Consider the following 15,505-nt stretch of genomic DNA (forward strand, 5'->3'; position numbering starts at 1 on the left):
TGGAGAAATAACAGCCTATAAATTCTGCAGTGTTACAATGAAAAGAACACTTCTCTGCTTTGGCACATAACTAGTTCTCTAAATCTTCTAATACCAATTGAACATGATGGATATGATCTTGTTCACTCTAAGAAAACATAAGGATATCATCAATGTAAACAATTACAAAGGTATCAATACACTCACAAAGGGTCATATTAATGAAATATTAAAATGCAGCTGGTGTGTTGCACAGTGAATGGTATGCCTTGATGGTCAAAGAGCCTAAACGTAGCACAGAAAGCTGTCTTACAATAGTCCCATTCTATTACATGGATCAGATACTCCACACCGCTTACATCAATTTTGATGAAAATATTTGCTTTCTTAATCTGATCAAGCATGTTTGTTATTGATTGTAATACAATGCAACACAATATAATCTAAGCAGGTGCATAACTCACCCCCTTCTTAAGCATGAAGAAAAAAAAGAGCATTGGCAGGTGATTGTGATGGACAAATAAATCAATTTGCCAAGCATTCATCCAGATATTTGGGCAGATACTAGCTCTCTCAGGCTCTGTCAATGCGCAGATTTGGCTGAAAGGTATTTCTGCTCCTAGTCCCACAATCCAATCAAAGGGGCGATGAGGTAGTAGTGTTTATACTTTCTTCTTACTAAACATATCGAAATATTCATGATATACTGGAGGCACCACGGTGAGTGTGGATGATGTTGGTCGCACAATGTTATCCTTAGCGGTACCTCTCAGGTGCAACCATAGCTTCATTCTTTTGTGACCTTGCCAATCATTCAGAATGACATTGTGGACAGGTCAATTGAACAATACTTTGATCGTAATTAATGACAGGATTTTGCGTGGTGATCCAAGGAAGTCACAAAATACGTTGGAAGTGTGTGGTGTCTATCAAATGAAAACCTAATTTTTCCTAGTGAATTTGGAAACGGGTCATGATTAAGTATGATGTGGAATATGTGATGGGTCCTGAATTAGGCTGGTGGCATCAACTGCTCTAATTTTGTTTTGGTTCTAATTTTTTACATATAGGGTACTTCTAACATCTTAGCTTATTTTCAATCAATAAAATTCAACATAGCACCTCATCAAGTATCGCAGATAAATGAGTATGCATCTTTTGATGTTCCTGTTATTCATATCCGCGCTAACCACAGGTGAATTGTATTTAATATAATTTTATCTGGGGCAAGAATAAAGAAGTGCTCAGTGAATTCCTCATCATCATCATTAGCATTTGTAGAGCGCCTGGTTACACCAACAGTGTCCCTGCGCTAAAGCAGATTCTCAGAATGACACAAGATAGGTAGGTGTGCACTAGCTGTCATGTTTCAGGTCTATTCTAATTTACTGGTAGGAAAAATCGAAGTTTACAGCCTTTTCCTAAAGGCAGCTTCACATGGCTCTCTTCTCAAATCCTCCGGTAGTAAATTCCAATTCTTTCCTGCTAGGTATCTGAATGAGCAGCCACCTAGCCTTCCTAATTCTGGGTACAATTACTAGTGTCTTTCCTTCAGATCTTAGGCTTCTATTGGGGGTATAGGGTGTTATCATAGTTTGCAGATAACTTGCTCTGCTTTGTCATTTCCTTAATACCAACACTTGGGTATCCTGAGGCAAATTTTAGAAAATGTGTGTCTGACACGCAATACAGACAGATTCTTACACCTAGGATTCTTCTTTTTTCCAATTATAATTTGGTGAGTCAAGAGATGAGCACAATTTGGCTACTGCCAATAAAATGATTGCCTTAAGTGAGTCAGAGGCAGCCTGCCAGCGAAGCACCTTCCTTCCCGCAGGCTGAAAAGTGCAGAATATTCTTAACAACAATATATTCTGCCAGAAGGCACGCTGCCAAATGTGCCCCACCAAGCCTCTAGAGCCATGCCACCTTGATGTGATACCTACCTTGTGCCTTTAGAGACATCCGCCAGCCTATCACTCTGCTTCTTGGCCCATCTACACCCAAATAAGGCCATTCAGTTCTTCTTGGGACTGATTTCCCTTTCTGGTGCCAGTCTGGGGTCTGCCCACTACTTCCTGGATTCTTCTCACACCCAGGTTGGCTACCGCCACAAAACACACACGAGGAGCACAGTTAGCCAAAAGAAGTCCAAGATATGGGAAAAGAGGTCTTCTATACCCCTGGCAGAGCCAGGGAAGTCTTCATGCACACGATTGGGTGACTGCAGATAGAATTGTTTGGGCACAGAGCCTTAAAGAAACATGTACACCATCCTTGCTAGGCCAGCCTTGACTACACCATATTATTGATCTATGCAACTGTTTTCCTTATCACATGCAAGCTAAAAACAACATTTTCCTTTACTGTAGGGTGCTGGTCAACCCACAATAGACTTCCCAAGACATATATGGAAGCTAATGAAGGAATGTTGATGTTTCGCAAAAAAGGTGAAGTCTAGCAAGATCTCCCTAAGAGTCATCTCCAAAGTTAGGAACACACTATTAGGAATCCAGACACAGAGATGATATATATTGCAATGAGGGGACTGCTCTCAGAAGATCGATGACAAAACGGCCCGTAGTCTGTGCTGATGCACTCTGCGCACAGACTGAAGCTACAAAGAAGCAGAAGCTGAGCCCGAACCACAAGGATAAGATCCAAAGTGCCATGAACTCTGGCTTCTGTGACACATGACTTTCACAATCACCAACGCTAGTAAATCTACAGCATCCTTCACTGTAGAACATGCTCATATAATACTTGGACCTTGAAAAATGAATGGCCACTGGCCTCATTGAACAGTCTCTACATTGCTGATTCACATCCATCTTTAAACATTCCTTATATGACAGCTTTCTTTACATATTGGCCACCTCAACAATACCCTATAAACTGCCTTAACAGGGAACTAGAACATTCTTTTGATATTCTTCACACCACAGCCTCTCTTGGATATTCCTCACACTCACTTCCTATTGCAGAATCCATTCTCCTCAGCTTCTTTTAAATATTTACCATCCCAGAGTTTGGTTTCCACATCCCTCACACCAGATACCTTTAGACATCCCTCGTAGCATTTATACCTTAATACCAGCAACTGTCTTCACACAATGCTCAGGCTTCAACTCCATGTTCACATTCCCTACCACACAACCCTTTTTCAAACTCTTCCCACAAGCCCTCTTCCCAATATCATTACAAAACAAGCAGAGTTTCCAAGTTCCTCTTGTTTTTTTTCTTTATTACGAATTGAAAACTGGTTTGTAAAAAGATGACATATATACCAGCAAAATATACAAAATAATTCAAAAGGGTTGCTGGAGAGCTGCACTCAGCAGAGGGGGAGAACGGTCGCTTCCAAAAACCCAGCATGGATGGGAGACAGACATACCCGGCAGGGGGGAGACACCCAGGGCTGATAGAGGAAATTCACACGCTACCTTGGCCGGGGTAGGAGAAAGTAATATCCAGCAGGGCAGAGAAGTGGTACATTTCAGGTGTGGGGCAGAGCAGCATCCAGCAGAGCACAGGGAAGAGTCACAATCAGGATGGGCGGAAGAGTCATACCCAGCAGGGCAGTAAACCCAGGAGGGGTGGGGAAGAGTGACACCCAGCAGGGCATAGGAACTGTACACCCAGCAGGTGGGGCTGCATCCTGAACAGCAGAGTAGAGTGACAACTAGCAGGACAAAGGAGCACTACAGCCAGCAGGGGTAAAAGAGAGTTGCACACGCCAGTTTGGGGGAGAGTCACCCAGCAGGGTGGAAGAGAGTCATAACCAACAGGGTTCAAGAAGGAGCCACACCTAGAAGAGTGCACGTGAGAGTTACACCCAGGTGAAACTGGAGACAGTCATAATCAGCAGAGAAAGGGAAAGTCATTCATACAGGGGGGAGAGAATTGTCACACAGAGGAGAAAGGGTCACACTTAAGATGATATTGCATAGAGTCTCACTCAGGTGGAGTATGGAAGTCATAACATGTTACTTTGGCAAGTTAGTAACCTCTGAGCAAGATATTCTCAGACATGTATTGAATTCTGCAGCATAGCAAGGGTGAAGGCTGAGAATGCTTAGAACCAGGAGACAATCTCCCCCATACTTTGATTTCTTTGGTCACAGATCACAAGTAAGATCAGCCACAAACTACTGGTATGTTATACTTTCTTTGAACCACCGGCTCCTGCCTATTTGACGACATGTCTCTTTTTCAGGCTATTCATAACCTGGTCCCAATCACACAAAACTGCCTCCATCTTAGGCACTCTGTGACACAATGCGTTGCCTCAGTCTTGATGGATTGTGGTGATAGAATGAGTGTCTCAATCAGTGATAAAGTGGTTTGCATTTGCTTCACAGCCACGGTGCATAGCTGATCTGGAAAAGCAGTTTGATTATACAGGATGAGCAATAATCGAGGTTTGTGGCTGGATATTGTTGGGATCTCACTGCCATTGGTTAGAGGCTGAATGTAAAGAAAAACTTGTGGTGTATGTAGGTCAAGCACTGAAGGCTACTGAAGCTGGTCTTGTTAAAAGCCTGGAAGGTTGACTTGACATCTTCACTTAGGTTCGGGACTATACACAGCAGGGGTCCACGGCCCAGGAATTGGTAGGTGAACTGCTGAATGCTTTCTGTGGCTTTGACAATGGAATAAGTAGTCCACTGTGGTACATTTAGGGTCAGAAATTGCAAGTCCTTACAGTGTTCTGCATTAGCATCTGGATGTCGCAGATGCTGAGCTTCCTCATTCAATTGCTAAACATGTGGTGCACGTTGACTTTTGCCTTTGGTCATGGAGATGGGTCATAAAGCTTGGCTTGTCCGTGCATAGGAAAGTGATATACTTTTAATTTGACAGCCACCACATGGGCTCTTCGATGTACTAAGCAGCATATTGGGGTACTTTCACTGAATGAGTTCCACATAGTTAGCCGGGAAGAGGCCAAACTTCCCGTTGCAGAATCCACGCCACCAGCCCTCATCCACCATCTCAATGTTTGTGATCACATCCTTGGGGTCAAACGAGATCTCATCATCACCCTCTGTAATGAAACAAACCATGAAGCAAGTCAAAACAATTGTTCAAATAATGGTCCTTCTCATACCCTCCACATAGACCCTAACCCCATTGCTGTTTGAATGCACTCAGTATGCACACTGCAGTGAGGTTGAGTGTGACCTTCCCCTCCCACTTCTTGCATGAACATGCAAACTTGTACTTTTTGGTTAACAATCATCCACAGTCAGTCACTAGTGGTTCTTAGTCCATATTGGACTTGGAGTCATACTGCAAACTGTTGCCACTCTGCCCCTGGTGTCACATTGAGTTACCCCTTCAGCATGTCTCTTTTTAAAAAAAATTTTTTTTTATTATTTTTCACAGCAGCAGATAAATAGTTGACCGAACACAGAATATCCGATGGGTTACATAAGAACATTGATAATCAATTGATTAAACACCTTTTTACATAATTCATAACAAGAAAACCAAGCTAATTATAAATTATATTATTAACGTTGTAACCAATGGTAGATTGGAGCCCATAATTTTAGACCGAAATTTTTCTTTTTCGTTCCCTTTAAACAATACACAGCCTTCTCTAATTGATAAATATTTAACAGTTTGGTTTGCCATTGAAGAAATAAGGGAGGATCAGCATTGAGCCAATGAGAGGTGATACAGTATCTATAGATAGACATAGATATAAATAAAAAACCTTCTTCTGCACGTGTGTACAGCCGAGTTGGATTAGCTTGGATGCCAAGTATTACAAGATCAACTGACAATACTAAGGGAACATTCATTATTTGATGTAGAAACATTTGAACTTCAGAGATAAATTGAGATAATTTAGAGCATAAGAAAAACATATGGATAGAATTTGCCCCTATACATCCACAGCGATTACACTTGTCTCCAGCATTCCCTTTCCATTTTAATAACTTGGCTGGAGTGTAATATAAGTCAAAAATACTCATAAAACTCTGACTTTTTAAAGATCCATTATATAATACCTGATCAGACAGAGCTAAAGCATCAGATACATCTATATTTTCAATACCCATTTCTTTTTGCCATTTTACGTTAACAGACATGAGATTGTCTTCTAAGCCTTTAATCATAACCTTATAAATCACCCCAATTCTACTTTGTTTCCAACAGCTTTCTAATACCTCATGTTTCTTAATTTTATTAGAATTCACTAAATTTTTAGAATTTAGGAAGCTGCGTATTTGAAGATATTTTAAAAAAGTCTGCTTTAGGTAAATTATATTGTTGTTGAAGATAGAAAAATGTTGCAAATTGTTCGTTCGGAAAAAGATCCCCTAGCTGACATATGCAGCGTTGGCAAAATCTTAATATGATATAATTTGAAAATATTGGTGGCAATAATGGATTGTCAAATAGCGGCGTATAAAAATTAAAGTTGTCCAGACGGAATCTTCGTTTACATATTTTCCACATTTGGAAGGCCGTTTCCATAACTTTGAATCTTGTCTTCTTATAGTAACTTGGTTCTAAGAACCGGACTAAACATCTTTGCGCTTGACTGCCTAGAATCATTGTATAAATAGAAGGGTATAAGAAATCGTCCAGAAATACCCCCTGAAAAATTAGAATACTCATTAGTCTAAGTGATATCGCCATATAATATAAACGAAAATTAGGAATTCCCCAGCCACCTCGAAGCGGGGGTAAAGTACAACTAATAAGAGACTTCCTTGCTCTTTTATACCCCCATAAAAATCTAGAAATGATCCTATCTAATTTAATAAAAAAACTAGATGGGAAAAGTAATGGTATGGTCCGAAAAAAATAAAGGAATTTAGGGAAAAAAAGCATCTTAACAACATTAGAGCGACCATACAACGAAAGGTGTAAGTTATCTAACCTCTCGAGGGACCTATTTGTAGAGGCAAGTAAGGGGTCAAGATTAAGCCCCACAATATCTTCTACTTTAGATGACAGAATCACGCCTAGATACGAAGCCGTCTTGGATAAAGGCAGGCCTATTGGTACACCAGCAGCTGAATGAATCATCTGTGTTTGAGACGTTTAATTTGTATCCGGAATATGCACCGAATTCAGTAGCTATTTCTAAGATCTTGGGAAAAGCTCGATTAATATCAGAAGTCACAATCGCAACATCATCAGCGTAAGCCAAAATTTTATACTCTATTTGATGGATCATCACTGGAGGAATATTGCCTTCTCGCGTGATTTTTTGTAAATATGGTCCTATATATAGTGCAAATAGTAGGGGGGAGCAGGGACACCCCTGCCTTGTCCCCCGCGTTATTGATAAAGTTGTAGAGATATCCGAAGCAATTCGTATATTTGCCTTAGGGTCAGTATATAAGGCTTTCAAGGCTGTTATATATTCACTTGGGAATCCCTTCCAGACTAGGACAGACCAAAGGAATCCCCAGTCAACCCTATCGAACGCCTTTTCTGCGTCCAATAGTGCCACACCGACCGAGGATCCCGAAGCCTGAGCCCAGTCTAGAAGGGTAATAATTCTTCTTATATGGTCCGTAGTATCTCTATTTTTAATAAAACCATGTTGAAATTTTGCAACTAAATTAGGCATAAAATCCTTCAATCGGTTTGCTAGTATTTTGGAAAAAATCTTGCTATCAGAGGTTAGGAGAGAAATTGGTCTATACGACCCTAAATCCAGAGCTTCTTTACCTTTTTTTTTAAACACAACTATAGTTGCTAATGACCATGAAGGAGGCGATCGGCCTAAAAAAGCTTCTTGAAAAACTTTTAACAGCTCAAATTTCAAAATATTGCGAAACGTGCGATAGAATTCCAAAGGAATTTTGTCCGGACCCATCGCTTTTCCCATAGCCAAGCCCAATATCGATTCTTCTATCTCTTCCAAAGTAATTGGAGCAGATAATATTGTACTTTGTGCAACAGTAAGAGAAGAAGAATTATCTAAGCTTGATAGATAATTAGCCACATCTTTCCTTATGCTGGTGCCATCATTCGATCTATTGTATAAGGATTGGTAGAAATCCCGAAATGCTCCTAATATGCCAAAAGTATTGTCTTGAACTACACCATTTTGATCTACTATTTTAAAGATTTCCGTAATGACTGCTTTCTGTTTCAACCTTTGGGCTAAGATCCTGCCTGTCTGCTCACTTAATTCATAGCAGTCTTTTTTAAATAGTTTATATTTCGTCGCTACCTGTTCTGCCAAAAAGGAATAAACAGTCGAACGTTCCACCGATAGAGTTTTCTGGGCTTCTTGGATACCAATACCATTTCCAATACAAGAAGCTAAATTTACTTCTGCCAGAGTAATTTTATCCAAAGCAGCCATAAATTCAGCTTGTTTTTTCTTTAAACGGTGTTGCGAAAAACTCAGAGTCTCACCTCTGATAACCGATTTAAAAGTATCCCAGACTGTTTGTATCGAAGCAGACTCATTATTATTAACAAAGAATTCTTTAATGAACCCATCCATATGGGATAGGTAATCCTGATCAAGCAATAGGTTTCTTTGAAAAGACCATTGCCTCTTTTTATAGTGCCCAGTAGAGGGAACTGAAAATTTTAAAACAATAGGGTTATGGTCAGAGATGATTTGTGGTAAAACTTCTATGCTTAATTCTTCAAAATCTTTAGGAGAAATAAAAAAGTAATCTAAACGAACAAATTTATGATGCGGCGCAGAAAAATAGGTAAAACCTGGTTCTGTGGGTCTGAGCTTATTCCAAACATCAATTAATCCATTCCCCAAGACTAAATTCCTAAGAGCCCTATATGATTGAATCTTCCGACCTTGATAATTCCAAGTATCTCTTATATTACAATTCGCTACGATGTTGATGTTAAAATCGCCGCATAGAATTAAAGGCTGATTCCAGTTAGCTAATTCACAATTGATAAGATTAAACATTTCTTTATCATCTAGGTTAGGACCATATAATGAACAGACTGACATTTCCATCCCGTCAATATTAATCTGCACAATTCCCCATCTACCCCATTTGTCACCTAATGTTTTACTACACTTCCCAATCCCTTGTTTCATGAGAACAGCTATTCCTCTTGTGATTCCCATTTGTTTAGAACACACTAAAAGCTCAAGGCCCAGTCTTTTTAGGAGGTCCCTCTTAGCCCAAGAGATATGTGTCTCTTGAAGGCAAAGAATATCAATATTCAACAACTGAATCAAATGTCGTAGGACCCCAATCTTCCTATGATCATTCAGACCATTTATATTTAGCAAACAAATTTTTATTATTCTCCCCATCTTGTAGTAAAAAAAAAAAATTGATAGAGAATTCCTCCTTATAAAACACAAGTTTGATAAATTTGTAATACCTAGGTCAACCATTCTTGCTGCTTTACACCCCAAACCCCGCCACCAACACCCCCCACCCCCACCCCCACCCCCTCCCCAATACATGAGACTCAGGAACTCTCAGTTCCTGCTAGATGAAACACTGCGTTCACCGGACTCCGCGTCTATTGTAACCATTAGCGAAGAAGAGCAAAGAATGAGGAGAAAAGAAAAAAAAAAAAAAGGAGAAAGAAAAAAAAAAAAGGAAAAACATCAGTAGTCCAATTCTCTTGAGAAGTTGAATCTTAGCTAAATATAACGAATTAAGCTGTTAAACTAAGTAAAAGAACTTTAGTTCTTAAAGAGTGTCCAAATATTCTTTAGCCTTGATCTCAGAAAAAAAAAATTTGATCTGTCCTTTCCACAGAATCTTTAGTTTGGCCGGATTCTGAAGATAACCAGTGGCTCCCTTTTTCGGAAAGTCTGGAATTAGCTGCCTGAGATGCCACCGCTGAGTCACAGTTGCTTGACAGAAATCCGGCCGAACAAAAAAAGTACATCCTTTGGCAGTTACTTTTTTTTATCTGGTCTAGCTAGATTTGAGATTTCTTCCCTCGCCAAAAAATTGTTAAAGCTGACCAGAATTGCACAAGGATACTCTACTTCGCCCTGTCGTGGTTTCCTAATAGAGAAGGGAAATCGATGGGCTCTTTGGATCTCTTTTGACCAGTCCCAAGCTTTTAAATCAGGAAAGGCCTCGTTTAGAAGTCCAATCATAAATTGTCTAACATCGCTTCCCTCTTTCTTTTCTGAGATACCAAGAAAGCGTAAGTTATTTCTACGAGCCTGATTTTCAAGATCCGATAATTTATAGGAAAGATCACCCTTGAGGCCTTTGACGACTTCAAGCTCTAGCTTCTGGGATTTCGTTTCTTCTTCCAATGCCAGAATACGGGCCTCAGCTTCTGTCACTCTGTCAGCTGTTTCAGAGGAAAGTTTAATTGCACGGCGAACAGTATTTTTCAATTTTGCACAAGTAGCCTGAGTGCGAAGGTTTTCCAATTTGGTTTCCGCCCGATGAGCCATCATGGTATCATAAATAGTGGACAAGGTGATTTCAGAAGGTGTTTCCGTCAGAGAATTCATTTCTGTAATAGTAGCAGACCTTTCTATGCTTAAAGCCCCAGTTTGGACATCCAGACTGTTTTCGGCAAGAGAAATAGATAGGGTATTCTCAGCATTTTTAGAAGTATGTTTATTAGAGGCAATATTGCACAAACTCCTTTTCTTAGATTTCTTCAGCGTAGCCACACTATCGTTGGGTGATATCAGAAGGGATTGGCTAGCCACTTCATCTTCGCCCGAGAGGCTATTTTGTTCCATATTCTCCGCCCAGTCCCTCCTTTCGTTTGCGCTTTCATCAGAAGAATGATCTGACAAAGAAAATTTTTTTTCCAGAGCCTCTTGGGTCTTTGAGCTTTCCGTCATACAATTAGTTTTTGTAATGGCAGAAAACTCGCTAGGCATTATATCCTGTGGCAGATCACCTTGACCTTCATCTAAACTAAGACTCTGTGGAGCCAAAACTCGGGGGCTCGTACTTGCTACTGTTGCATCTGTAACCTCAGGTGTCCCTCCAACCATGGCACCACTATTACAATTAGACACTGCAGCCTCCGTAATAGTAAGCGTTGAAGATGCGATTACAGTATGCTTAGATGTCTTTTTATCAAAAAAACCATGAAGTGGATGAGCATTTTGTTTTAAAGACTTTTGAGGAGCAGCTGTGGATATACTTTCACTTTTCTGTTCTCCCAGAACGCTATCCATACCGTCAATAGGCTCATGCTCTTTAGTAAGTATCGGTTCAGTTACAGCATTTTTTACTATAGATAATCTCTTTACCTTTCTGGTCTGAGCTTTCGTTTGCGTTTTTTGAACTCTCTGCGGCATTCTCCCACCTTCTTGCAAAGCGCTGCTCCTACTCTCTTTCCTGCGGGCAACCAGGAATCGTTTTCCCGCCAGGGATCCTAGGAGATGCCACAGAACGAAGCGTTCACGGGACCGAAACACTTCAAAGACGTCAAACAGCATCCGTAGCTGACTACGTTCGACGTTCGCCGCTTCAGAAGTCAGCCGGGCAATCAGTAATCTCCGTAGTGGAACGCCAGGAATGTACACGCCGCTAGAGTCTGAAAACTGCCAAGGTTGCAACAAACGCCGAGATATAGTAAGTACCTACATCAGCAAAGGTGTGCACTTATATAAATACTCTTGGTCTAGAAAAGAAGAAGTTTCGTTATAAATTCAGCCCTCCGTCAGCATGGTTCTCCTTTTTCTCTGAAAACGCGGAGCCTGGGGAACAGAGCTGCTTACACAGCCCGCGTCGCAGCCGCCATCTTTTTCTCCGTCACCCAGTTCCCCTTCAGCATGTCTCAATGACATACTAAGTAATGGATACATGCAGAGGGCTTAGAAGACAACTGTAGGCACTGCATTCTTCCTGGCTTGGTTTGTGCTATGCAGATACTACCAAATACAATACATACAAACGTATACGAAAATGTAGAAATGAAGGCCTTCACTGGGCTCTACATCCCAGAAACCATTGTATCGGGCTCCATTGACATTAGATTTAAAGTCAATGAAGCTGGTTGAGATGTTGCCTGGTAATATAATGTGCAAGTTACTTGGTCTTCAGTAGCTCACAACAATTTTCCCCATCAGAAGTAGCTCTCATTACAGAAAAGGTTGGAGACCCCTTATCTGGACAAAGAACTGATGGACCAGTGCAAGAGGAGGGCACATGCTGGACTCGATCTCCTGAATTAAACCATTTTCACCTATAAATGAATACCAATCATGGACGAACATGGCTCCAACAGTATGTAATATTTACAAGTCAGAGCAAACTTCTAGAGCAAAAAGGCAGGACATCTTCTATTAAATGGTTGGGAAGGTAAATAAGTGAGGAAATATAAAAGAAGTGGATTGTTTAGACGTATTTTAACAACCAATTTATAATATAAAGTCTATAAGTTTAAACAGGAATGTTTAAATATGATTTTTAACAATGCACTAGATAGAATTGTTCTGTAACATATATTCAACATTCTAGGTTGTTCAAAGAATGATATCATATGGTATTCTAGGGAATCAAGGCTAGCAAAGCAGACAGAAAAGAACATTTTAGAATAATGTCTCAACTACATTTTAGAAGATACTAAATCTGCATCTGTAATTCAAGGGGGGGCTACTTTGCCAATAGGTCCAATGAGGAAGACAGACGCACTTCAAAATTATTCAAGATCTAAAAAGTACTACTAACTCCTTTTTGAGGATCCTTTCACATAGTTGGCCGTTTGCAGCACTTTCTGTTGCTCAGCAGTGGCAACTTAGTCTTTGTCTGGCTCCAGACATGTTTTTGGTAAATAGGAATGGTGAACTCTCACTAATAAAATAAGGATGTAAGGTTTAGAAGAGCTGATCGTGACGATCATGCTCCCATGCTTTTTCTGTAATTATATATAGCAACCTGGCTCAGAGAGAACTCTTCAATTTAACTCAGAGAAGACAGAGATTCTACATTGTACAGTAGGAAGAATCCCCTCTACACTTCCATCTAACTTCTGGCCAACTCCCTCTAGTACTTCACTGGCTCCCAGTTATGCTGTACGCAATCTGGGAGTCATGTTCGATAATAAACTGACACTAGAAAAACATGTCAATAAGACAGTTGGAAGCTGTTTCAGTTTGATTAAAGCAATTTGGAAAATCTTCCCGATGTTCTCTTTGGAGGCCAGAACGCTGATAGTTCGGAGCACTATCCTTAGCAGACTGGACTATTGCAATGCTCTGTTATTAGACTCTCCACAATATTGGATTGAGAGATTGCAGAGAATACAGACCATAGCTGCAAAAATCGCATTACGGCAATCGCACCGTTCTTCTGCTTCCCAGGCACTCTTAGATTTACACTGGCTGCCAGTCTTGCAGAGAATACAATTTAAGGCATTGTGCATAATGTTTAAGGCCCTGCATGGACATGGACCCGAATCCTTGCAGGAAAAACTTATCTGGTATGCCCCCCCGAACGCTTCGTTCCTCATCGGCAAACCTGGTGAGGGTGCATACAGTCAAGAAAGTTAAATCAGGAGGCAGGCCCTTCTGCACGGCAGCCCCCCCACCTCTGGAATAATCTTCCATCTGATATTAGACAAATAGACAATATCCTGCAGTTCAGAAAAAGGATAAAAACTTGGCTCTATCCCCGGGTATGGTCTCTGGCGCCCTGCTAATTCCCTCTGGGCAGGGGATACAGTCCTCTCTGCACTCAGCTAACATCGTATCACAGCGCCAGGTTACCCGTAGGGTGTCAGTTGTGCTTTATAAGCAATGATAATAATAATAATAATTATTCTCTCTAAGTGTAGCAGAGCTGATGTGCCCTGACGTGGACCACCTTGCTCACTGTGTCAAGAGATTGCCATTAAACCTCAGCAAGGAGGTCTAATGAGATGGAATCATGTCAAGCGCTGCCTATTGCCTCATTTAGAGAGGAGATGGTCTTGCAGTATGGCCGCTCTGTTCTCTTTTTGGCAGTGCATTTGGACTGATTTCTACAGGGGTGGCCCCTCATGTACTAGCACAAATGAGCTAAAGAAATATGGAAGCTTCTGGTCTACACTCCAGATATTCCCAGCAATTTAGAATTATAAGCACAAGTATTAAGCCACAGTTATGTTCTCAGTTGAGTCACATTAAGTGGCTTTGGCGAGATTGACCCTTTGCTCGCTAATCATAGAAACTCAAGCCACATGTCACTGATCGCTTATAAGGTCCAATAAGACCGAAATGCATCTGAAGGTCGGTTTTGGTCTTGTTCAGAGGAGACATGACCTAGCACCTCTGACCAGACTGCTCCTTTTAGAATGAGATGGGTGTGGTTGATCTGCATAACATTCATCACATCCTACGATAGCAACTGTGAGATATGAAATTATGTAAAATATTGCCCTGGAGTAATCGCTGGAAAGTTAGATTTAGAGCTGCACTACTACATTGACCACTGTCAAAACCTCATTCCACCCACCTTTGAAAACTTTAGTTCTGTGCAACTTCTCCTTAAGAGCCCCTGGAAGCAACTCCAGCTTAAGAGCCCCTGGGAGCGGCTCCAGCTTAAGAGCCCCTGGGAGCGGCTCCAGCTTAAGAGCCCCTGGGAGCGGCTCCAGCTCAAGAGCCCCTGGGAGCGGCTCCAGCTCAAGAGCCCCTGGGAGCGGCTCCAGCTCAAGAGCCCCTGGGAGCGGCTCCAGCTCAAGAGCCCCTGGGAGCTGCTCCAGCTCAAGAGCCCCTGGGAGCGGCTCCAGCTCAAGAGCCCCTGGGAGCGGCTCCAGCTCAAGAGCCCCTGGGAGCGGCTCCAGCTCAAGAGCCCCTGGGAGCGGCTCCAGCTCAAGAGCCCCTGGGAGCGGCTCCAGCTCAAGAGCCCCTGGGAGCGGCTTCAGCTCAAGAGCCCCTGGGAGCGGCTCCAGCTCAAGAGCCCCTGGGAGCGGCTCCAGCTTAAGAGCCCCTGGGAGCGGCTCCAGCTTAAGAGCCCCTGGGAGCGGCTCCAGCTCAAGAGCCCCTGGGAGCGGCTCCAGCTTAAGAGCCCCTGGGAGCGGCTCCAGTTTAAGAGCCCCTGGGAGCGGCGCCAGTTTAAGAGCCCCTGGGAGCAGCTCCAGCTTAAGAGCCCCTGGGAGCAGCTCCAGTTTAAGAGCCCCTGGGAGCAGCTCCAGCTTAAGAGCCCCTGGGAGCAGCTCCAGCTTAAGAGCCCCTGGGAGCAGCTCCAGCTTAAGGCAGGACTTTAAGCGGGCGGGTATCTCCGGTGCTGAGCACCTGCAGTTTTTTAAAGGGGGCCCCGAAACGGGTCTCTCTCGGGCCCTGTTTTGTGCCCTGGCACAGTCGGTCAGTTTTGTTTCCGGACTACAGTGACAGCAGGCACATCGATGTGCCCGTGCTCACACTGCTCACTTCTCACAAGTAGAGAAGTTAGGGCATGAAGTCACGCCAGGTGAGTGTAGTAGGGGAAGGAAAACCCTTTAAAGAGAGTCATTTTCTCTCTGGGTTTCCCTTCTCTTTTTGAAACTCAGGAGCAGCAACATTGTCGTGGTGTCACCAGGGCTTTAAGTGGAAGATTTTTCAATATTATATACAAGCCATAGTTGCTGCTAATTTATCTTATGC

At 42.1% G+C, this 15,505-nt stretch overlaps 1 protein-coding gene across 2 annotated transcripts in view; it reads right to left on the reverse strand.

Moving 5' to 3' along the window:
• Positions 1–3,202: 3,202 nt before the first annotated feature.
• The window catches only part of LOC146855847 (src substrate cortactin-like), a 175,966-nt gene continuing 163,663 nt past the window's right edge, over positions 3,203–15,505 (reverse strand). For both annotated transcript variants that reach the window (XM_085653789.1, XM_085653790.1), the window contains exon 16: positions 3,203–5,026. In XM_085653789.1, the coding sequence (XP_085509915.1) occupies positions 4,890–5,026 (137 nt within the window). In that variant the 3' untranslated portion in view covers positions 3,203–4,889. The remainder of the gene's footprint in view (positions 5,027–15,505) is intronic.

This window comes from Triturus cristatus, chromosome 4_1, assembly GCF_964204655.1.
Source record: "Triturus cristatus chromosome 4_1, aTriCri1.1, whole genome shotgun sequence".
Classification (NCBI taxonomy): Eukaryota; Metazoa; Chordata; class Amphibia; order Caudata; family Salamandridae; genus Triturus; species Triturus cristatus.